At 60.4% G+C, this 22,896-nt stretch overlaps 2 protein-coding genes across 3 annotated transcripts; one reads left to right on the top strand and one right to left on the bottom strand.

Moving 5' to 3' along the window:
- Positions 1–1,777: 1,777 nt before the first annotated feature.
- On the top strand, positions 1,778–6,978 carry GNB2 (G protein subunit beta 2). The gene is made up of 10 exons (XM_082430743.1): positions 1,778–1,942; positions 4,170–4,315; positions 4,528–4,566; positions 4,683–4,789; positions 5,101–5,164; positions 5,248–5,410; positions 5,505–5,571; positions 5,912–6,113; positions 6,206–6,422; positions 6,502–6,978. Exons 2-10 carry the CDS (start codon positions 4,259–4,261, stop codon positions 6,606–6,608), a joined length of 1,023 nt encoding a protein of 340 aa, XP_082286869.1. The 5' UTR covers positions 1,778–1,942; positions 4,170–4,258; the 3' UTR covers positions 6,609–6,978.
- Positions 6,979–7,308: 330 nt separating this feature from the next.
- Positions 7,309–22,801, bottom strand: GIGYF1 (GRB10 interacting GYF protein 1). Of its 2 annotated transcripts, none has more exons than XM_082430711.1 (28): positions 22,673–22,801; positions 19,206–19,339; positions 17,517–17,760; positions 16,640–16,791; positions 16,291–16,400; positions 16,068–16,197; positions 15,872–15,967; positions 15,619–15,730; positions 15,398–15,506; positions 15,021–15,061; positions 14,632–14,802; positions 14,142–14,395; positions 13,904–14,012; positions 13,301–13,438; positions 12,989–13,089; positions 12,601–12,772; positions 12,316–12,482; positions 12,097–12,197; positions 11,896–12,012; positions 11,668–11,768; positions 11,434–11,516; positions 11,197–11,340; positions 10,891–11,118; positions 10,461–10,645; positions 10,205–10,365; positions 9,956–10,119; positions 9,741–9,870; positions 7,309–9,651 (listed from the first exon to the last, which is right to left on the bottom strand). In XM_082430711.1, the coding sequence occupies exons 5-28, from the start codon at positions 16,323–16,325 to the stop codon at positions 9,599–9,601; spliced, it is 3,102 nt and encodes a 1,033-aa protein (XP_082286837.1). In that variant the 5' UTR covers positions 16,326–16,400; positions 16,640–16,791; positions 17,517–17,760; positions 19,206–19,339; positions 22,673–22,801; the 3' UTR covers positions 7,309–9,598. The 2 variants fall into 2 exon arrangements, with proteins under 2 accessions (XP_082286837.1, XP_082286838.1); XM_082430712.1 differs by having other exon boundaries at positions 10,461–10,642.
- Between the last annotated feature and the right edge of the window lie 95 nt (positions 22,802–22,896).

Here is a 22,896-nt window from a genome sequence, read left to right as displayed (position 1 = left end):
CCAACCCAGACTCCTGCTGAGCCCCAGACCTGCTGCGACAGCCACTACTGAGCATTCTGCCTTGCACCTCTCCTAGGCACCTCAAGCCTAACACGCCCCAACTTAAAACTCTTGATCTTCTTCCCCAAATATATCCCCTTCCAACTGCTCTGCTCTCAGTAAATGGCACTTCCAAGCCTCTAGTACTAATAGTTATTTCCATGGTTGTCTACCATCTGTCTCTGTAGATTGTAAGCTCCCTGCAGGCAGAGGAGGGTGCACAAATTCAAGGTTGTATCACCAGGGCCTAAGACAGTGCCTGATACATCTTTGGGACTCAATAAATATTTGCTGATTGAGTTAAAACAAGGAAGCATGTTAGCACAGAACCCAAGTGAGAGGAAGCAGTGTCAGATACCCTATAGATATTAACAAAATTGGGTTCTAGTCATCGGCTGCTAGTTTTCTAAATGACTTTAGGGAAGTCACTTCACCCATCTGTAGACTGAAACTGAAGTAAATATAAGGTCCCTTCCAAATTCTAATTGACATCTCTTATCTACTGCTAATATGTCACTGAATTGGTGAGTGCACATACATGGAATTTGTGCTTAAGTAAGAATGACTTTTTTTCTTATTTTCTTTAAAAATTGGTGCTGTGATGGGAATTCCCTGGCGGTCCAGTGGGTTAGGACTCAGTGCTTTCACTGCTGGGCCCCGGGTTTAATCCCTGGTTGAGGAACTAAGATCTGCACCCCCCGCCCCAAAATTGGTGCTTTGAAAACTATTTGTGATGCCTTTAACAGAGGTTACATGAAAAGTGTTTTGATACTTTTACTTTTAAATTTCATGAGGACTCGAAGGCTATTCATTGACTTGAACTTACCAAAACATTTCCACAGTCTGTGGGGATCTCATAACAATCCAAGGTGACTTGCAGGGCAGTTAGCTATCAACAGTCTCATTTTGTAAATGTGGAAACTGAGGCTTATACTTACATTCTCATCCCTTTACAGGGATGGTCCAGGGGTTCATCAAGAGGCTAGCACTGCACACAGTAAAGTCGATAAAGCTGCCCTGGTTCATATCTTAACTCTGCAGCCCTAGGAATCTGTTTCCACTACTATAAAATGGGAACAGTGCCAGTACTTAACTTCATAATATTGTCGTGAGCATTAAATAAGTATGGAAATCAATAAATATGAGTTGTTATTACGGTGTCATGCAGCCCTGTAAAGAGTTCTACAAAAGCCCACTGGGCAACGTGGGGACACTGCCTGGGCAGGACTTTTCTCACAGCACACCTGAGTTCCCAGGGGCCGGAGCCGCCCCCACTCCTTCCTGCTCGGGTACCTTCGGCATCGCCGCCCTTTCCTCTACAGCGCTGAGGCCTGCGGGCTAGCCCTGCGCGGGTCAGGATCTCTCTAACTCCGCCCCCTAAGTAGGGGCGTGGTCTCACATGCAGGGGGCGGAGCCAGGGCGAGAACTGGGGCGTCGAACTCCCCTTCCCAGTCTGGAGCCGCCCAATCCGGGAGGGTAGGTCACGTGATCATCCAGCGGTTTCACCCTCCCCTATGCCGGTACCATCTCTGCCAGTCCCGGGGGAGATGTCTTACGCCTTTTTGGGAAGCAAAGCATCTGTTTTGGTCCGTTTTGCGTGGAAATAGTGTGGAGTAATATCTTTGATGTGACAGGGTCAATATTTGCCCCTTAGGTGGTATTTTCCCTTCCGGCCTCCCCCCACTAAGTAGTTGGTCTCGCCCAGCCGGGCCCTGGGCGCGGCGGCGACGGCCGCGTCACTGGCGGGCGGGATCCCTCCGCTCTAGGGAGAGCAGAGCTGGACGGTGAGTTGCGGTAACTGAGGAAATCCATCCGCGTCGCCGCCGCTGCCGCCTCCGCCGCGGAGGAAGACAGGACCTCCCGCGCTCCTCTAGCGACCCTTCGCAGAGTCCCACCGCCACAGGTACCTCCGCTGATAAAAGGAGTCCTCATCCCCCCCAGCCCCAAATTCCCATGGGGGAACCTCTCTTCTGTCTGTCTCCCCGGTCTGGCCTCTCGGGAGCGGACGTAACTCTCCAGACCTCCCCTCCCTTTTTCTGGCCCCGTCGCTCCCAAACCCGGAAGGGAAACTGGGGGACCCTCGCCTCCAATAACGCACGCTCTCGCTGCACCATCGGGGTTATTTTGCCTGACCCCAGATCGCAGGCCAGCCCCACCTACCTCTTGTTCCCTGAGAAGTTGGGGGTCTAAATTCGGGGCTTCCTCTAGGCCCCGCCCCGCCCCCTTTCCCCACCTCTGCCACCCCCTTGCCTGCCCCTGGGTAGCACCCCTCGTGTCCTCCCATTTTGCACCCCCGCCGGCATTCTCCTTGCAAAACTCCAGAATCCTGAAAGGCAGGCAGGGCCGCGAGGCTACCCTTCTCCTCGTCTCCACCTCGATTTGGGGTCTGCCCGTGTTTTCTGGCCCCATTACCCTAGACCGGAGACTTCGGCACCCTATTCCCTTTAGTAGTCCTAACCCCACGCTTAGCTCCCAGGCGGCCCCCACCCTCTCCGCATAGCTTTCATTTGGGCAAAATGGAGGTCGTGGGGGCCGGAGGACCAGGCCCACTGCGCTTCGCAGCGCGGCACCGGCCCGCGCCTTCCAGCTGCCAGATCCGGGGACCCTCCCTTGTCCCCTCCCCTTCTCCCCGCTAGACCTGCGGAGGTGGTTGCACCCCCATTTCTCCGTGGTACCCCCGGCTGCTGTATGCCCAGAACCCGGGGCCGCCTAGGGGGCCCTGGAGAGTGATGGGGATTGAGGTCTGGGAGCGTCGCCCCCGCCCCCAGCGGCTTCCTCCCGGCCTGCTTCCTTCTGCCCCGGGCGTCTGGCGTTGCCGCCCCGCCTGGGCTGCCGGCAGCTGGAAGGAAGGGGCTTTGTCCGGAGCTGGGGAAGTGGGGTGGGGGGCTTTGCCCCCTCCCTTTTTTGGAGGGGCGTCCTCTGGCGCTGGCGTAGAAAAGCTGAACAGAGGGGAAATGTCAGTGGGGAAGAGGAACGCCCAGGGTACGGGGGAAGTGGGAGCAGGATGGGGGACGCCTGGGTGGGCAGAGTGCAGTGTGCATGGCCAGATCACACAGGTGTCTAAAGCGGAGGTGGGGCAGGACTCCGGGCCCCGGCGCGGAGCCCGCGGGCTGGGCTCTTGGGGAGCCGGGCCGCCTGGGGCCGCCCGCTCGCCCGCCCGCCGGCGCCTGGGAGAGAGCAGCTCCGCGCCTCGGGGCCCGGGACCTCTCTTTGGAGCCCTAATTACTCGAGAGCGGCTCCCACGGGGTTTCTGCGGGCGCACCGGAGCGGGCGGCCTAGCCGCTGGAGGGAGCAGCGGCTTAGGGCTGGCTGCCTCGCCACCCTCGCCTCCACCCGCCGCGGGCGGCTAATGGGGCGCAGCCGGCCCAGGGATAATCCGGGGTGAGCCGTCCCGAACCTATTAGTGCCCAATCGGCTTTTCCCAAATCCTGTAAACAGCCACCCTGGCTGGTTCTGGGGAGGGGCGGGAGGCTGGGTCGGGCGGGGGCGATGGGGCCGGGGGTGGGGTCATCCACCCTACAGGTCTCAGCCGTGGATGCGGGTTGCCTCGGCAACCGGGCTAGGGTGGGGGCACTTCACCAATGAGGTGCTCTCAGTCCGGGTGACGGTTGCCTAGGCAACCCCACGAACAGCCCAGCTTTCCCCTCTGGTCTCCCCCACCCCCAGTCGAAGCTGGGGATGTGTGTGTGGAGGGTGTGCGGTGTATGGGGGTGAATTTAAAGAGGCACGGTCCCTTTTAAAATTAGGTGCTAGGAGGGCGGTGCCTGTGCGGGCCGGGGAGGACGCCCGGTCTGTTTTCGAAGGGACTCTCCCCGCCCCTTCCCGCACCCCAGTTCCTGCCGCGGGTGTCCCGCCCGGGCTGCTGTCCGAGGGAGGGGTTTCCCCTGCGCTTCCTCTTGAGCTTCCCGCTCCGTTTCCGGGGGACGGGAGGAAGATTGGGGAAGTCAGCTGTTCCCTGGCTACGTCTTTCCCGTGCCAGAGACCCGTGCTCTGTCCGGGGGACCGCGGCCACCGCTGGCGCCCCCTCCCCCTCCGACCGGTACTTACCCCTTCCGGGCCGCGCTTCAACCCCGCCTTTCCCCCTTCTTCCCCGGCGGCCTTGGGCCTGACGTCAGCCCTGCATCCCCCAGGCCTCGGGCCAGCGGCGAGGAGCTGCCTCCCCCAGCCCCCGTCCCGCGGCCCCCAGCCGCCCCCAACCCCGCCCCACGGGCCCGGCGCCATGAGTGAGCTGGAGCAACTGAGACAGGAGGCTGAGCAGCTCCGGAACCAGATCCGGGTGAGGGCCTGGCTGCCGGGCTGGGGCGGCTGAGCGGGCAGGGCCGGGTGGCTTGTGTGCACCGGGCCAGGGGAGGGGTTTGTGTGTGTGGGTGGTGGTGGGGTACCCTAATATCCTCCTGTCTCATCCTCTGCATTCCTGTTTCCTGTTCTTTCTTCTCCTCCTGTCTTCTCTTCGTGCCTCTCTCTGAATGGCTCTGCCATCTCTTATAGGATGCCCGAAAAGCATGTGGGGATTCAACACTGACCCAGGTGAGATGAATCCAGGGCTGGACTTGGGTTTAGGGAAGGAGCACGGGTTGGAAGCATACTTCTCAGAGGGCCCTGCCGCCTGAACCTTCCTGAGCCCATTCTGCCTCCACCTCCAGATCACAGCTGGGCTGGACCCAGTGGGGAGAATCCAAATGAGGACACGGAGGACCCTCCGTGGGCACCTGGCAAAAATCTACGCCATGCACTGGGGGACAGACTCAAGGTGGGTGTGGCTGGGGCTGTGTGCTGAGCTGTCGTGTTTGCATCAGGCTGAGTTTATGGCAGGCAGGGTGGGCAGGGGTAGCCTTGCACGTCTGGTGCCAGAAACAGGATGCCCCTGTTGCCAAAGTCTGTTTGGGAAGCCCATGACTCCCAGACATCCCCAGGGGATGGGAAACAGGGCCATACCGACAGGAAATTCTCAGCTGCTGCCGGGAGTTGTCTCCCACCAGATGGGAGAGGGCGAAGGGTGTTCTGCCTCCAGAGGGGGCTTCCCACCCTGACCCCTCTGCGTCTCCATCCACTCTCCGACAGGCTGCTGGTCAGTGCCTCCCAGGACGGGAAGCTCATCATCTGGGACAGCTACACCACCAACAAGGTAGAGGTGGCACCTGAGGCTGGACGGGGCTGGGCTGCAGGCCCTGGCTGGCTCTGACCCTGGGCACTGCCCCTCGTCCATAGGTCCATGCCATCCCGCTGCGCTCCTCCTGGGTCATGACCTGTGCCTACGCGCCCTCAGGAAACTTTGTGGCCTGTGGGGGATTGGATAACATCTGCTCCATCTACAGCCTCAAGACCCGTGAGGGCAATGTCAGGGTCAGCCGGGAGCTGCCTGGCCACACTGGTGAGAGGCGCCTGGCAAGGCATGGGCACTGTTGCGGGGCGAGGGGCTGTGCTGCCCTCCCTTAAAGACCCGGCTGACCAGCCCCTTTCCCCAGGGTACCTGTCATGCTGCCGCTTCCTGGATGACAACCAAATCATCACCAGCTCTGGGGACACCACCTGGTGAGGCCCTGCCAGGGCTAGGCAGTCGGGGCTCACCTACACTTCCTGCCGGGGGAGGGAGCACCGCCTCAGTGCTCAGCGGGTAGTCCCCACCGTGCACAAGCACCGGCAGAGCCCTTGTTCTGAACACTCAGCCTTTTGCTCTGGTGGCAGGACGGAGGGGGAAGGGGGGGACCCCTCCTCACCTGGGACAGGAGCAGGCTTCTGTCACCCAGTGGCAGCCGGTGCCCCTTGTGTGGAGGCTTCACTGGGCCTGGGCTCACAGGGTGGAGGGGGAGGGGAGAGGGGGTCTGTCCTGCATCCGTCTCTGATCCATCCCTTCTTCCTGTCGCCCCTCCAGTGCCCTGTGGGACATTGAGACAGGCCAGCAGACGGTGGGTTTTGCTGGACACAGTGGGGATGTGATGTCCCTGTCACTGGCCCCCGATGGCCGCACCTTTGTGTCAGGTGCCTGTGATGCCTCCATCAAGCTGTGGGACGTGCGGGATTCGATGTGCCGACAGACCTTCATCGGCCACGAATCCGACATCAATGCCGTGGCTGTAAGTTCTGGGGCGAGCTGGGCTGGCCCATCTTTGCCAGGCTCCCGGCCCTGCCCTGCACCCTCATCCCATTCTGGTCTTGTGTCCTGCAGTTCTTCCCCAACGGCTATGCCTTCACCACGGGCTCTGACGACGCCACATGCCGCCTCTTTGACCTGCGGGCCGACCAGGAGCTCCTCATGTATTCCCATGACAACATCATCTGCGGCATCACCTCTGTTGCCTTCTCGCGCAGCGGCAGGCTGTTGCTCGCTGGCTACGACGACTTCAATTGCAACATCTGGGATGCTATGAAGGGCGACCGTGCAGGTGAGAGCTGGGAGCTGAGCAGGGGGCGGGCAGGGACAGGGAAACGAGGCTGGAGTTCTGACGTCCCCCTCTGTCCCAGGTGTCCTCGCAGGCCACGACAACCGAGTGAGCTGCCTTGGGGTCACTGACGATGGCATGGCTGTGGCCACAGGCTCCTGGGACTCCTTCCTCAAGATCTGGAACTAACAGCCCCGACCCCAGCTGGGCCCAGGCTAGGAGGGGCCCTGCCCATGCCCACACTACAGGCCGGGAGCTCTGGGGCTGGGTGCACACCGAGCCTCCCTCCTCGGGCCACGGGGCCTCGGGTCCCTGCTCCCCTACCCAGGTTTGGTTCCTCCCGGGGCCCCCACTGTGGAGATTAAGATGGGAATAGAATGGGGGAAGAGGAGGGGCAGAAAGCCCTCATCCTTTTGCTGCCCTGGGGTCAGGGCCTCATCCCTCTGGAGGGCCAGAGGCAGGAGGTGGAAACTCCAGGGGCTGGCTTTTTTAAAACTGGTTTTATTTTAATTTTTATTATATTTTCAGTTTTTCCATAAAGGAACCAATTCCAACTCTGTACCTGGTCTCTACCCTTGCTTGTGTTTTCCTCGCTCTAGGTATCTGTCCCCAGCGGCAGACTGGCTGGGGGGACGTGGGGCTCCAAGTAGTGGGGTGGGGACTACCATTCCTTCTCGGCCAGAAGCGGAGTCACAGGCAGGAGGACCTTCTCTGGCCTGCGGGTCACAGGTGTTGCACACACACAGCCCTCCCATTTCTAGTCTGGCCTGGTTAGGCTGGTCGAGCACAGCCGCCCCCTGCCTGTGGCTCTTTCCGTTCCCAGCTCTTTTGAGCTGTGCCTCTCGTTCCCAACATGCCCTTACCCCAAGAAACAACTCAGACGCAGAAGGGGAGAACACACACCAAGTTTTATTGGGGGGAAGCGGAGTATTTACAGAGGCAGGTAGACGAGAAGGGAGTCACACAGGTTGGGGAGATGGTGGGTACAAGGCAGACAAGATACAGAATGACCCCTGCACCCACCCTAACCCCGGGAAGGGCGGGGGAGCAGCCGGGGCCCAGGAAGATGGGCTGGGAAAGGACAGCAAGGGGCCTGAGTCCCTGGGCTGGGGGGCTCAGGGGCTTGTAAACATTGACCACTCTCAGAAGGGGATGGGGGTGGGAGAGGGCTCCCCCTACACTTCCTCACAGGGTTAAGGCCTCTCCAGGCTCAAGGGCCCCCTAAATTCAAAGTCTCTTTAGCTGGAGGGGGGAGGGGAAGGAAGAGACGGGGAAGAGTGTCATCCCCCCTCCCCCTGCATTGGCTGCGGCAGGGGTGGGGGCAGTTACATTCAGTCACAACAGTACTCCCCCAACACCTCTAATGCCGCCAAATACTGGCTCGAGGAAAGGGGGAGCTGGGGGGCCAGCAGCAGCAAGACATTTCCCCCTGGCCCATCACCCCCTTATTGCTTTAGAGAGAATATTGTCTTTTCACGGACGCTAACACTGTTGAAACCAGGGAGAAGCAGGTGGAGGGGGCCCCTCCACCCCCGAGGCCAGCTTTATCCCCCAACACTGACCCAGTTGCCACTTTGGTGCAAAAAAAAAAAGTAAAAAAAAAAAAAAAATCATCTCTCTGGGGATAGATGGGGAAAGAAAACTGGGGCCACTCCCCATTTCCCCAGGGCAGGAAGGATAAATACATTCATGGAGGGGAGGCAGTGGCAGAATCTTGCCCTAATACTGCGCTCTGAGCAATGAGGTCCACGGGAGAAGTTAAATGAGAAATCCAAAAGATACAACAAACTTAAAAAAAAAACAAAAAAAAAACCCAAATGGAGACAAACCCAGGTAGGTGATTGGGAATAAGAAGTTGGTGAAGGGCAGCCTACCCCCGACCCAGGAGAGACAGACACTCCCATTCTTGACACCCCACCCCTACCCAACATTTAAAAACATGAGGGGAGCAGGGAGGGGAGAGGCCGCTTGCTCCTCTCCCATTTGGTCAATGGAGGGGTCAGGGCCGAGCTGGGTGGTCCATATCCCACACAGCTGGCTGCAGGTAGGGAGCTCCCTTCTAACAGCCCCGCACTGCAACCCGAAGCCCCAAGCGGCCCACTCCCGTGGCCTCCTCGGCCCCTCGCCTACCCCCTTCACAGGAGGAGCAACAGTCATTAAGTGGCGCCTCTCTCTCCAGCTCCTGGAGGAACTGCTCCGCCCCCACCTCGCTCGGGGTTGAGGCAGCGGGCACAGCAGGGGCTCGTGGCCCAGAGAATACATTCATGTGGCAAGGCAGGGAGCTGGGACTTTCAGCTTCACACCCAGGCCGGCCCCCCCGAATGGCAGCGGAGGGGGAAGCCCCTCACCAGGGCCAGAGTGGAAGTTCTGCCGGCCTGACAGCCAGATGAGGTTGGCACTGCCGGCCCTCTCCCATCCACCCTGTCAGCCGGCGAAGGGTGGCAGCCTGGGGTGCTGAGGCGGCCTGGCCCATTTGTGCAACTTTCCCCAGAAGCAGCAAAGCCAAGGGGCTACTTTGGCCCCCACCTCAGACGCCTCTGCCACAGTCACAGCAACAAGGGAGCCGTTCACAGCGGGTCCGGCCGGCGGGGCTGAGGGGGCCTCGCTGTGCAAACTGCTGGCACCCCAGCTTCCAGTTACCCCAGTGGCCCACCGTGTGGGGCAGGGAGGGTAAGTGCAGCCTCGGGGGCCAGGCAGGACAGGTCCGTGGGTCCCGTGTCCCCACTGCCCCAAAATAACAGTGTGTTTTTTCTTTCAGTCTCCTAACCATTTTTTTTTTTTTTCTTTTTTCTTAAAAAAAAAAAAAAAAAAAAAGAAAGAAAAAAAACGAAACAAAAACCTCTGTGGATCTTCCATTGTCGCTCCCCCATCCCCAAAAGGGAAAGGGGGTGCTTAGAGTCTACTTCTTAACAATTTTTTTTTGTCTCTCCTAATGTTTTCTTCAATGTTGTTTAAAATTAAAAACAAAAACAAAACAAAAAAACCCTTCCCCCCAATCTGTAAAGTGCCTCGTGGTGGGTGAGTTAAGGTGCATCGTGTGGTTTGTAACAAGTGCTGGGGACCCTGCCCCTGCTTCCTCCTATGCTCCTCGTGGGGAGCCTGCAGTCTGGGGACCCAGGGGTCCAAGCCGCTGCTGCTGCCCCTGGCCTATAGCCCAGGGTGCTGGTGGGACGGGCTGGTCAGTAGTCATCCACGCTCTCGATCTCACCAGAAGGTCCATGCAGGGAGTACCCTGAAGCCAGGGGAAGCTGGGTTTGAGCTCACCCACCCAGGCTCCTGCCCAGTGCTGAGGAAGGAGCCTCCTCCCCACTCCAAACTCACCCAAGATGCTGGGGTCCGAGTGCAGCATCAGTGCCCGCCTCTTGGCCTTGCTGCCCTCCCCAGAGCCGAGTTTGGTGCTGTGGTTGGTCTGAAAGGCTGTCTGCAGGGAGCCACTGCTCAGCCAAGCCTCCTGCAAAGCAGCAGAGAGGGAGGGGGGGCTCAGGGGAGCACTGGGCGCCCTCACTGCCTCTGGCCAGGGCTCTGTGAAACCTCACCTGCTGCTGCTGCCGCTGCTGGCTGGCCTTCTGCTTGGCCCTCCGCTCCAGGAATTGTTTGGCAAATTCTTTGGCTTCCAGCGTGTCCCCCAGGCAGGAACGGATATAGTCATGGACGTCGTAGGGGGACTCCACCTCCTTGAGGATCGCTACAGCCATGGGCACTGCGGGGCGGGATGGGGCTGTCAGGGCCCACCCGACGCGGCTCTGGAGCCCCCAGCCCGGCCTCCCGGGGAGAGCCGCCGGTACCGTCCAGGCTGCCCGTGGCACTCAGCGTGTGCAGCATCTGCTCACACCACTGGGTGAAGCCATCCTGGGGCCGGGGGATGCCCTGGAGCAGCTTCAGCAGCTTCTCCTCCTCCTCCGTCTTTTTGCGCACAGGCCGCCCTGACAGGTGGCTGTACGAGTCACTGAGCGGGATGGAGGTGAATCAGGGACGAAGACAGCAGTGAGCTCAGGAGTCCCGCATCCTTCCACCCCCACCCCTGCAGGCCCCAGCACCCACCTGAGAGAGGGGCTGCTGCGGCTGTTCTTCAGGCCCAGGCTGCGGGCCAGGCTCCCGCTGCTCTTGAGGGTGTCCTCCCAGAGCCCCAGGCCGCTGCTGCCCCCGCTCTTGTCGGGCCCGCCCCACAGCGGCCCGGCCTCAGATACCCACTGGTTCAGGGGGGCGGCGCCCAGGCCCCCGAGCTGCTACAGAGGGCAGTGAGTCAGGGTGGCCCAGGCGGGGACACGCACACTCGAGAACGCTGAGTGGGAGGTTGGTCCAGGTGGCACGGGGGGTGGGGGTGAGGTGAGGGCCTCAGAGAAGAGAGCGCCTCCAGGGTCACATGGGGACCAGTGCGCCCCCCACCCCGGGTCACCCCGGGAGCTGACCAGAAGGGGTTCCCGAGGGCCCCAAGGTGCCACCCAGCAGGGGCCAGGCCCAGCCTGCTCACCACACGGTGGTTGGGAGCCGGGGCCCGCGACGGCTCCCGAGGCGGGGGCTGCTTGTGCATCTGCCGCTCGCCCTCCAGCTGCAGCTCCAGCAGCGTCTTCATGGACAGGCCCTGCTTGGCCAGGCCGGCCCACAGCGGGGGCGGGGAACTGGGCGCAGGAGGCACGGGGACGGCAGCCGCCGCCTGCTGCTGCTGGAGCAGCTTCAGCAGGAGCTCCTGCTGCCGCACCTGAGGCAGAGACGCGGTGAGGGCCGGCGGGCGCCCCCGCACGGCCCGGGCAGCGCGCGCGCTCGGCCAGGCCCCCACCTGCTTGCGCCGAAACAGCTCCTCCTCCTCCTGCCGCCGCTTCTGCTCCTCCTGCTGCTGCTGCTGGCGGCGCTTCTCCTCTCGGCGCTTGCGCTCCTCCTCCTCCCGCTTCGCCCTGAGCTCCACTTCTCGGCGCTCCTGGAACTGGAGCGCTCGAGATCAGACCCGACGTCAGGCCTTCCCTGCCGTGGCCCGGCCCCCGACACCCGAGGACTCCAGCCCCAGACGCCCACTCACTTTATGTTGCAGCTGCAGTTGTTCTAGAATTGGACCCTGAGTCGAAGAGTTAATTGGTATGTCCCAAAGACTGGCCTCACCGCCTGCGGGGAGCAAGGGCAGCTGCAGGAGGGGGCTCAGGCCTCAGGGTACCCACCCACCCGCGACTGTCGGGGATAGAGAGGGGACTCCAGGACTCGGGCCGGGCCGGGCCGGGCCGGGCCGGGCCGGGCGGGGCAGCGGCTGGCCACACACCTGACTGTGATGAGGCTGAGGTATGTATGTCCCAGAGGGGGCCCGAGTCTGGCACTGACAAGGACCGGTTCATCGTCGGGAGCAAGTTCTGGTCCCCACCCCTGCGGAGCGAAGCACTGACACTCAGCACCCTAAAGCCATCTCCAGCCTGCACCCCACCCCCCCACAACCCGAGGGCTGTGCGCGCGGCCACGGGAAGACAGAGCGAGGACGGGGCGTCCCACACACCTGGGGGGCTTGAGAGCTTGGAGCTGCTGCAGGAACGCGGTGATCTGCTGCTGCGGCGGCGGCGGCAGGTCCCCCAGAGCCGCCTTTTCCCGAAGCGCACACTGCGGGAGCTGGCGGCTGCCGAGAAGCGGGCGGGCATGAGGTGCGCCGGCCACAGGGCCAGCGCGGCCCTACTGACAAGCCCTGCTAGGCCCCCCATACCTGCCGACCAGCTGCAGAAACTGCTGGTGCTGCAGCTGCTGGTACAAGGCGGCTGCCGCCAGCTCCTGTTGCTTCTTCAGCCGCTCCTGGTCCATGTTTCCCTGAGTGAGGGCCAGAGAGTTCCGGCGGCTCTGACCTTGGCTTGCTCTGCAGCACCCGCTGCCATCCGCCAGGCTCCCACCTCCCGTCCCTGCTCTGTGCAAAGGGGGGTATGCTCACCAGCAGTGGGGGTGGTGAGGGCCCAGGGGCAAAGGGCACACGACCCCACATCTTGATCACCTCACCCAACGGCTGGAAGCCCTCATCACAGCCCCGCTTCACAAGCAGGGCCATGGAGAAATAGCCCGCCTGGAACCACTCCGCCATCTCCTGTGTCGTGAAGGGGCCTGGGCCAAGGGGAGGGGGGCCGCGGTCAGAAAGGTGCGCCAGAGGAGCCCTCGATGAGAACGGTGCTGTCCCCACGCCCCAGCAGCCCCTCCTGCATGCCCTGCTTCCCACGGGCACCTTGGATCTCCCCCTGCGGGTCCTTGTAGAACCACTTCCGGGCCGCGCCATGACTGAGGGGGAGGGCGGTGGCAGCTGCAGAGTGGCGCAGGCCCTGGGCCTGGATGGCGGCTGTGAACTGCTCCTCCTCCAGGGAGCTGTCCTGCAGGGAGGCCACGAGCTTCTCCGCCTCCTGGGAACCCAGGGAGAGAGGGGAAGGCTCAACCGGCCAAGCCCAGCAACATCAGACGGGGCTGGGGCTAAGGTGGGGTGGGGTCAAGAGAGCAGGTCCTAAACACAGTGGGACCGATGGGGAAAAGCCTGGAACCGGGGCAACGATAGACGGAATAAAGACTCTCTGTCCCCCCAGAGGGGAGGATCCCCAGAGCCTTCTCAGGCCCCCTCACACCTGCTGCAGGTGCTTCAAGCCTTCATCATCTTCCAGATCTCCAGGTGGGCCAGGGGGTGAGCCCACCCCAGGACTCAGCTGCACTGCTCTCATATCGTCTCCTAGAAGGAGCAAAGAAGGGAAGGCGGAATGGGGGAGTCCAGAGAAGGGGGCGAGACGGTCCCCCTTCTACCACCCTTATTCCAGAAAAGTCGGCGCTAACTCTGGCCCCTCCACAAACACTCCTTGCACCTCCTTCCCACAGGGAAGGGGAGCGTCTTCCCCACCAGCCCCAGGCTCCAGGGAAAGGGCGGCCCTGCCCTCCGGCTATACCTTCAGCTGCCGGCAGGTCCTTCTCCACAGCATCATCGCCTTCCCCGTTACCTCCCCAGAGTGGGCCCAAGCTGGGCAGTGGGGGCGGGGAGCTGGACTTCTCCTCCTGAGGAGGCAGTGGGGTCAGTTCCTTCCCACCTGAAAGGGAAGGGTAATTACCAGAATTCAAAACCAAAGAGCCGGAAGGCCTTAAAAATGATTTAGCACAAACCCTCCATTTGTGGCCAGAAGGGCCTCTGGGTATTGAGTCCACCCACGTATCTCTGGTCAACACAGCTAAGGCTCGGTGCACTGCCACCACAAACCCCACTCTGCACGCTTCCTCTTCTGCCCCTTCGGTGATGGATGTGCATCCACACCACCGGCCAGGGCTGTACACACACCACCACTGGTTTAATACCGCGTTCGACAGATTCCAGGGACTGTCAAAGCTCATTTTGATTCTGCTTTGATTTTTATCTGACACTCGGCCTATCGGACACAGCCCTGCTGTTTCCAGGCTCCTCCCCACACCGTGTCGGCACCGGCCTCCCTCCGCGCTGCCCGCGGACCCCGCTCGCTCGAGGCTGCAGGCGTGCTCCTTGCCCCACCGCGCAGGCTTACCCGCCTCAGGCCCCTCCTCGTCCAGCCCTTCGGAAGGCTCTTCCTCCTCTTCCTCCAGACCCTGGAAGTCGAGCTCCTGCTCCTCAGGAATGGGCTCCTTGGGGCCCTTCTGCACAGGTTACGGGATATGACAGGGAGGTGAATGGCAGAGGAAAAAAGGATGGAGTGAGAGGACCCCCTCAGGGCAGGTTCCCACCAACCTCTAAGAAAAGTCTCCCCCTCGCCGCCTCGCAGATACCTTGAGAGGCAAGAAGGCCCCGGAGGCATCAAAGGTGCCCATTTCTTCATCCTCATCGTCCAGACACCACTCCGGGAGCCCATCCTTGTCGTCATCAAAGCCGTCAGGCCCTCGGCACCTCCGGAGGTGAGAGCTGCCCCCCCCACCCCTCCCCTCCTCTTCACCACACCCTCCTCGATCCCCTCGCAAATCAAATTCAAACTTGCGACGCCGGTCCCCATGTTCCCGCCAGCCAGCAGAGCGGGGGCCGCCATCTGGGCAGGAAAAGTCGGAGAAGGAGAATTGGTATCCCAGTCAAGCCAGAGTCCCCAGTCTTCTGCTGCCCACCGGGACCCCCCCGGCCCGGAACAACTGGCACTTCCGGGACTGCATTCCCACCCACCCCGCTCCAGAACTCTCTGCTCCCTCTGCCTGGCCGCAGGTGCCCACCCTCACAGGAAGTTCTCACCGCCCGCCGCCCCCCACAGCGCCCACCTGGCCCCAATCTCACCAGGGCTGGCAGAGCGCCAGCGGTCGCCATCTCGCCGGGGTCCTGCCCCAAGTCTCCAGCTGCCCTCCTCCTCTTCCTCTTGCTCCTCTCGGAGAGAACGCCAGTTCTCGCTATCTGAGCGGGCATGCTCCTTCCTCGGGCCAGCCCCTCCCTCATCAAACCCGGATCGCGCTTGGGAGCAGGGGAAGACACAGTCAGCGGACGGCGGCCACGGTCCCTGCAAGACTCTTACTATACGCCTTGCTGGGAAAGAGGAGCCCAGCTCCGGGCCCTCCTGCCCCTACCACCTCCCCCAGGAAACATCCCCCAACCGGGGCCACCCATTTCAGTCCTCCCCCACCTCTTAACGACCTTCAGGGCCTGGCCACCACCCTCACCACTCTCCATACCTCCATCCCTCCTGGCCGACTTCTCAAACCGCCTCTCGCTTCTGTGGGAAGGACAGGTGTGGGTCAGAGGACAGTTCCATCCCCGACCTGCAGGATCTCTGCTCACCTTGTCCATTCTGCCCTGAGAGGTGCGGGGCGGGGGGACGGGGGTGGCGGGCTTGGAAGGAAGTCCAAGGGCGTGCCCAGAGAATCGGAAGGAAAAGGGCAGGGTCATAGGGGGTCAGAGGGCACAGAGAGCTCTCTGACCAGGGCTAATCTGGTGGGTCTCCTCGTGCCCTCTGATGACAAAGACCCAAGTCTCCCTCCATGAGACCCTGGGCCCTAACCCCGGGGCCCCTCTCTGCTCTGCCTCTATGCCACCTTCTCCCAGCCTGCACCTGTCATCCCAACTCTGGCTACGCTGGATCTCCCGGGGGTTTCGGCCAAAGGCCCCATCGCCTTCTTCAATGCTTCTTTGGTAAAAGCAACTGTCACCACGGCCGCGGCCTGGAGAAGGAATGAGGTGCGCGTGGGAAACCTGCTGGCTCACCCCTCCAAGTCCACAAGACCGCGAATCCCACCGCTGCCAGCCCCAGAACACGCCATCACCCCCCTCTACCTCGGCTCCGCGTGCTGCCCCTGCCACGGGAGGCGCCACCTAGGGGGGGACCAGCCCCTTTCCCCATCAGCCTCAGCACAGCCACACTGTTCACTGACAGGGAGAAGTTTCTCTGAGGAGGGAGCCAGGGGTGGGAGTGAGGACCCAGGCACCCGACCGCTCCCACCCCACCCACAACTGCAACTCCACCACCTGCCTTCCCAACTCCAGCCCCCTCCACGGTGGAGACGCGGCGCCGCCGGCAGGGCCCCACCTGCTCCTCCTCAGTCAGAGGCTCCAGGGCCAGGGGCTGCAGCGGCTCCTCCTGCAGCACCGCAGCAAACTCCTTGTCTTGCAGCTCATCGGGGACCTGTCAACCGGGGCAGGAGGTATCACATGCTCCTGGGCCCTCTCCACTGGCCAAGGCCAAGCGGGCAACTGGGCCACACCGCACCCCCGCCCACCCCTACCTTGCTCTCCTTGACATAGAGGGCCAGCATCTCCTCTCGTCCGTAGCGATAGTCGGCCAGCTTGTATTTGGGCATGGCAGGGGATGGGGGTGGGGAGGCCACACTGCCACCACTAGAAAGGGCCCTCAGCCTGCAGAAAGGGCACGAGAAGGAGACAGACAGAAATCTGAGCAGCGCTGTCCTTCCCGGCTTCTCTACGCCACCCAAAGCACACCTGACTCACCACTCAGGCCCAAAGTTGAGGGTCTCTGCTGCCATTGTGGAGCTGGGCGTGTCCTAGAGGTCGAGGGGATGAGCAGGGGAGGGGGAACCTGGTGTTCACTCTCCAAACACCTGTGGAGACGTGGGGGACACTGGGCCTTGGAGACGCCCGGAGAGCCCGAAGGATGAGGACTAGGTGGGTACAGTAATGGGTTCTATAAGGACTCGCCTAAGCCAGCCACGTGCCACTTACACCACGAGTTAACCAAAGAGTCACGCTGGAGGAAGGCCTGGGGGAGGGGAGGAAAACAGGCAGCCAGAGCCCCTTCCAGATTCTGCAGGGGGATGCCCTCCCTCTGGCCCAGACTCACCTGGCAGCCTTGCCCAGGGAAGCAGGTAGGGCAGGGGCAGGGCTCTCTCCAGGCAAGGGCCTGTGCTGGAGTGAACCAGGGTCCCCAGGCAACTGGATGTTGGTCTGACCAGAGCAGTGCCCAGGGAGGGACCTTCACATCTGGGAAAGATCCTTATTGAGGGGCGAAGAGAAGAAAGTGGGGTTAAATTAGTGGTCAGACAGACCTCCCTGCCTCCAGCCCTCCTCCGTCTTGCATAACAAGAAGGCCCACAGCTGCCTGGAGGCTGCTGGTTACGGAGCACAGGGGACCCCAGCCCCTGCTCCTCCTCATCGCTGCCCTGCACTCATCAGGCCTCTCGAGCGGCCAGTTCACTCGGCGGAGCCCGGCGGAGGTGCTGGGGGTGTGGCAGGCACCTCCCGACAGCTCAGCGCTCTCGCCAAGTGGCCCAGCATTCAGTAAAAGGGTGCCTGAGGTACCCGTGGATGTTTACGACAAAGAGAAAACACACATACACACAAGCAGAAAACCCACTGGAGTCCCAAATGTTCTAGAGAGAGAAAAGGCCAGTTATTAAGAAGATTAGAAGTTTATCTGGGAGCAAAATTACCTCTCCTCTGAAAACACTCAGGTCTGGCTGCTTGGCAGCTAGAATCCAGAGACTCAGTTTGGGGAGAGACCAGGTACAAGGGGAGCGGGGGCTATTCCAGAGCCCGAGGTGGGGCACGCTGAAGGCCGCGGCCGGCCACTCCAGCCAGCGTGCCCAGGGCTCACTCACCAGACCGGAGTCAACACCGAGGCCCGGTCCCTGGGATCAGGAAGAGCCCGATCGTAAGGACAGAGAGCCAAGAAGAGAACGATGTTACCGTGATACAAGCTAGGAAGAAGGCTCCCTCACCACAAAGCAGAAATAAGGTCAGAGTTACTGAAGCTGACAGAAGCGGCTGTGGTGGCGGCAGCGACCCGTCCCTCTAAGGAACAGCGGAGGCGGCTCTCAGGAGGCGGCGCATCCCTGGTGGCTCCGAGCAGAGGGTGGGAGGGCAGGGTCTCAGGGAGCCGTGCAAGGGCTTCCCTCACTGGCTGGGGCGGAGGCTGGACCGGAGCACCTCCACAGTTCCCATCGACTCCAAGACTCCACAACTCTGGGAAGGAAGGAGGAAGAAGGGTTTCCACCAAAGGGGCCAGGTGAAAGCGGCCCTCCTCCACAGCTGCAGCCCAGAACACGAAGCAAACTCCACGACAGACACGGGACCCACCCCCAGAATCCCAGCATCCTAGGGTGAAATGCAGCTTGTGAGACCATCCAGAGCAGGGCTGACCTCCCCCGGCACGGGCGTCTCTTCTACAACAGACTCAGCTGGCCATTTCTGGAGCTGGAGCACGCCACAGCACATACGGCCGTCAGAGAAGACAGGCCTGTTGAAAAGCTCTTCCTGTCACTGTATTCGAGTAGCCCTCCCAGAACAGCCGAGTCCGGTTAGTTCTGTCTACGCTACAACCCTTATGTAATTTGGCCAACGAATGACTCTTGAAAACATTAGCTAAATAAAACATACCAGTCACGGAAGAACAAATATTGGATGATTCCTCTCACGTGAGATTACCAGGGGAGTCAAATTCAGAGGAACAGAGCAGAACAGTGGGTGCCAGGGCTGGGGGTGGGGGCAAGGAGAGTGGGGAGTTGTTTAACGGGGACAGTTTGAGCTGAAATAGGGCAGATGAAAAAGTTCTGGGGATGAGGTGGATGGCTGCACAACAACGTGATGAATGTATTTAACGCTGCAGAATCGTATCCTTAAAAATAGCTAGAGTGGGGGCTTCCCTGGTGGCGCAGTGGTTAAGAATCCGCCTGCCAATGCAGGGGACACGGGTTCAAGTCCTGGTCTGGGAAGATCCCACATGCTGCGGAGCAACTAAGCCCGTGCGCCAAAACTACTGAGCCTGTGAGCCACAACTACTGAGCCCACATGCCACAACTACTGAAGCCCACGTGCCTAGAGCCCACACTCCGCAACAAGAGAAGCCACCGCAATGAGAAGCCCGCGCACCGCAACGAAGAGTAGCCCCCGCTCGCCACAACTAGAGAAAGCCCGCACGCAGCAATGAAGACCCAATGCAGCCAAAAACAAATAAATAAAAATAATTTTTAAAAAATAGCTAACAAGGTATATGTTATATTTGACCATTTTTAAAAGGTTTGTGGGGGGACTTCCCTGGCAGTCCAGTGGTTATTAGGACTCCATGCTTCCAATGCAGGGGGCGCAGGTTTGATCCCTGGTCGGGGAACTAGGATCCCACATGCCGCGTGGTGCGGCCAAAAAATAATAATAATAAAATAAACATGACTGGTAAAAGAAAAAAAAAAAGGCTTAGAGGGAAAAGAAGACATTTGGGGATAGCTATCACATATTAAGTCTTCGTCACTCCAAGAAAAACACCCCACTTCCTTCAAACAAACTCAGGAGAGGCTGTTCTGAGCCTCTTCCAGGCCACCCCAGAAGAGCCCCATCCTAGACCGATGGGACAAAGAGTCCTGCGAGCATGGAAAGCTGCTGTGGGGTGAGAGGACAGAAAGGGGACAACTCACCCTCCCACCCCTCCAGGGAGTGGCAAAGGTGGCTGGCCGCCAGGCGCTTCCCACTTCAGCCGTCACCCTTCTGTCCTGGTTGTAAGGAGTGAACTGAGAAAAAGTGCTGGCTCCCGGCGTGAGAAGCAGGGAAACTACGGAGGCGAGAGAGAGGCAATCAGGCGAGAGGAAGTGGAGGAGCGGCCGGTGAGAGAGGTCAAGCATCTGGGCGGGCCCAGCCAGGGGAGGCCTGGGTCCCAGAAGCCGGTGGCTGCCTGGCCCTTCGACTGCGAGCTGCACACACGCGCCCCACCGTTTCTAGCTCCAAACAGGCGTGTGTCTTTCCCACGTGCTTTGTCAAAGCCACCATTTCTCAACTGGGGGCAACTCTGCTCCCCAGGACACATCTGGCAATATCGGGGGACATCTGTGGTCGGTGTGACTGGGAAATGCTACTGGCATCCAGTGAGCAGAGGCCAGGCACGCTGCTAAACATTCTACGCTGCACAGGACAGCCCTCACCTCGAAGAGTTATCTGCGCCCAGATTATCAACCGGGGCACAGTCAAGAAACCCGCCTGTGCGCCGCAGGCAGAAGGTAACCATGCCTGTTGTCTGTCTATGGGGAAGAATGTAAGACAAGAGAAACCAAATTTACTCCAGCTCATTCCTGCCTCTGAAGAGCAAGGAAATCATTCCCTAATTACACTGTCCCATGAGAGAAATCTGCAATCCTGCCAGGAGGGAAATCCTCGGGAAAAGAACAGATTAAACAAAATTGTCCTAAGTCTATCACAAACTTTGAAAGCCCAGCATTTGGATCCCCTTCCAGTGAAGGAAAGAGCAGGAGGTGTTAGGCAGGGGACGGAGACAGCATCCCTCCCTGGCTACTTGACCTAAGGGTGTTGTGCTTAGCCCCCACCTCTCAGCATCTGTCTGCCTCATCTATCCACACCCCGCCCCCTTCTCCTTCTCAAGCCTCAGCGTACCCTCACTCCCCCAGCACCTGAATTACTGCTCTTAAAAGACTGCCCCCTGCCGGAGTCCAAGGGAGAGAACACACACTGGTCCTGGGTGCTCACGACAGGCTTGAGGGAACACGAGGGGAGCCTGTTCTCTGGGGTTCAGAACTCACAGGAGAAGGAAAAAATCCAGAGAATACGCAGTCCCAGTACACACTAAGTTAAGAACGTTATTTCCTCATTCCATCACCGCGAAAATTAGCCCCAATCCAGAGCAATGTGCTTTGGCACAGGAAGGCACCACTATTAACAGAAGTACAATACCAAATTCCCCAACATTTGAGCAACCACCCAGCCCCAAGCCTGTTGGAGGCGACTCCGCCCTTTCTCAGGATGGAAAGATTCTCCATGCGGGGTAGGAGAACTCTGAGACTTAAAAAGAGGTGCAAGCCCATGTTCTTCCCAGCTGGTCAGTTTTCCCAGCTCTGCCCTCTGAGCCATCATAACAACGCCCTGCAGCATGTCTAGTAGTTAACAGTTTTCAAAACACTTTCACACTTTAACTCGTTTGATCCCTTCTGCCCACTTGCCCAGTCTAGGGCTCCAGGCAGAGAAAACAAGGAAGGGAGGCTGCAGCTGCCCTGATAGGAGACGCTGACGTCTCTGACACCCTACCTGAGACTGGAGAAGGGGCACATGTGCAGCAAGAACCACCCCAAACTCACAAGCACACTTTGTGAGTTTTAAACCATTTTTAATTTCTCGTTAGAATTTTAAAAATCCTTCCCATAGGGACTTCCCTGGCTGTCCAGTGGTTAAGACTTCACCTTCCAATGCAGGGGCTGTGGGTTCGATCCCTGGTTGGGGAACTAAGATCCCACATACCTCACGGCCAAAAAACCAAAACATAAAAACAAAAAAAAAACACAGAAGCAATACTGTAACAAATTCAATAAATACTTGAAAAATGGTCCACACCAAAAAAAAAAAAACCTTAAAAAAAAATCCTTCCCATAGCCACTTCTTCTCACCTCCTCTGCTCTAAAGCGGGGCTTTTTTTTTTTTCCTATCCCAAACTCCAACTACAGATGTAAAAGTCAGGGCAAACTGGGGTCCTTTAATCCATCAAACCACAGACAACACTGACACATCCGCTGGCTGAGAAAGACAGGCCAGGAGTCTAAGAATAGAACTCACTTGACTGTAATCACCATGTGGGACCCCTCGAGGTCCCTGGTCCCCGCCATGGCAGCCACACAAAGCCCAGATCTGTTCCAACCCTGCCCAATGACACACTAGACCTACCATCTAGGAAATAAAACTGAGGCTGGGGTGATGGAGGGTGGCCTGGGACTGCACAGGGAATGGTACCGATGAAGGACCAGAAAGCAAACTCCCACACTGTGAGAAGTTAAGGGGACCAGCCTGTTGGTACCCAAGGTGTTTCAGGTGCAAAGCCAAGGGGCGGGGGCTAAACTGCAACCGCGTGTCAGCTCTCGGGCAGCAGAAAGGCTGTGGAGGCTGATCTCTGGAAAAGCAGCAATGAGAAGCAAGAGGGGAGTGAGACTGGGGTGGGTGGAAGAAAGAGCTGGCCAACAAGTACTGGTTGAGCATCTATCCCCGGGGCTAGGCCCGGCCCTATGATGGACCAGACCTGCACGCTCACTGGGAATTCTAGCAATGGCTGGGTAAGACGTGCGAGATGAGGGTCTTTTTAAAGTTAACTTGGGAAAAAAAAAAAAAAAGGCAAAGTGTGAGGGGCCGTGACTGGGGAGCTGCTGCATCAGGGGAGATGGGCTGGGAAGGGCCCAGCCTGGCAACAGGACAGACTAAGGTGTTTCACACGGCCGGGCAACCGGGAGGAAGAAGACCCCAATGACCAAGCACTAATGTCGCTGCTGAAAGGAATTTTAGGCGAAGACCCAGGCGAAGTGCTGTGGTTAAGAGGAGAGGCTTCCACGTTAGCCAAAAGTCACGGAAAGCTTGGACTTTAAGACCCGCCGGGCCCAGCTCAGGCCGATAAGAAACCGGAGGCGCGTTGGGGGATATCTCCGGGGAGAACCGGGCACTAGGGTCCCGGGCCCCCGGGCAGAAGATGCGGGCGGGGGTAGGTGGGGGGCCTGGGACGGGCTTCCGAGGGCCGGAGAGCGACCGTTAGGAGCGCGGGGGTGGGAAGGAGGCGGGCCGGCCCGGGAGGACGGCGTGCCCTTCAGGGAGGGGGCGCCAGGTGCGGGGGCGCGGGCGGCCGCCCCCGGGAGGGAGCCGGCCTCCCTCCGGGCGGCGCGGGGGCCCGGGCGGCGCGGGGGCCCTGCCCGCGCCGGGGGAGGGTCAGGCGGGGAGGGCCGGAGGGCGGGCACACCGGGCGTCGGGGGCGGCGGCCTCGGGAGGAGACGGGGGAGGGTCCGTGCCGGCGGCCCGCGCTCCCGCTTTGGCTCTCGCAGGCTCGGCGCGGCCGCCTCGGCGTCGGGGGCGGGCCTGGCTCGGGCCCGGCCGCGGGCCGGGGTCCGTGGGGCCGCCGGGCGCTTACCGCGGCGGGCGGGCGGCGCGAGGCTCCGGTCCCGGGGCGTTGGCGACGCGCGGCGGGCCGGGGGGCGGCGGCGGCGGGGGAGGGGGCGCTGGCGCTCCCGCGGCGGCCGCTCCTCTCTGTTTGTGTTTGTAGCAAGATGGCTGCCCGCCTCGCACCACGTGACGCGGACGCGGGGCCGCGGGGCCGCCCCCTCCGCCCCCGCCGCGGCCGCCGCCACCGCCACT

The sequence above is a fragment of the Balaenoptera physalus genome, assembly GCF_965194825.1.
Source record: "Balaenoptera physalus genome assembly, chromosome: 16".
Taxonomy (NCBI): Eukaryota; Metazoa; Chordata; class Mammalia; order Artiodactyla; family Balaenopteridae; genus Balaenoptera; species Balaenoptera physalus.
The sequence above is the reverse complement of the archived record's forward strand: the minus strand, read 5'-3'. Positions and strand labels throughout refer to the sequence as shown.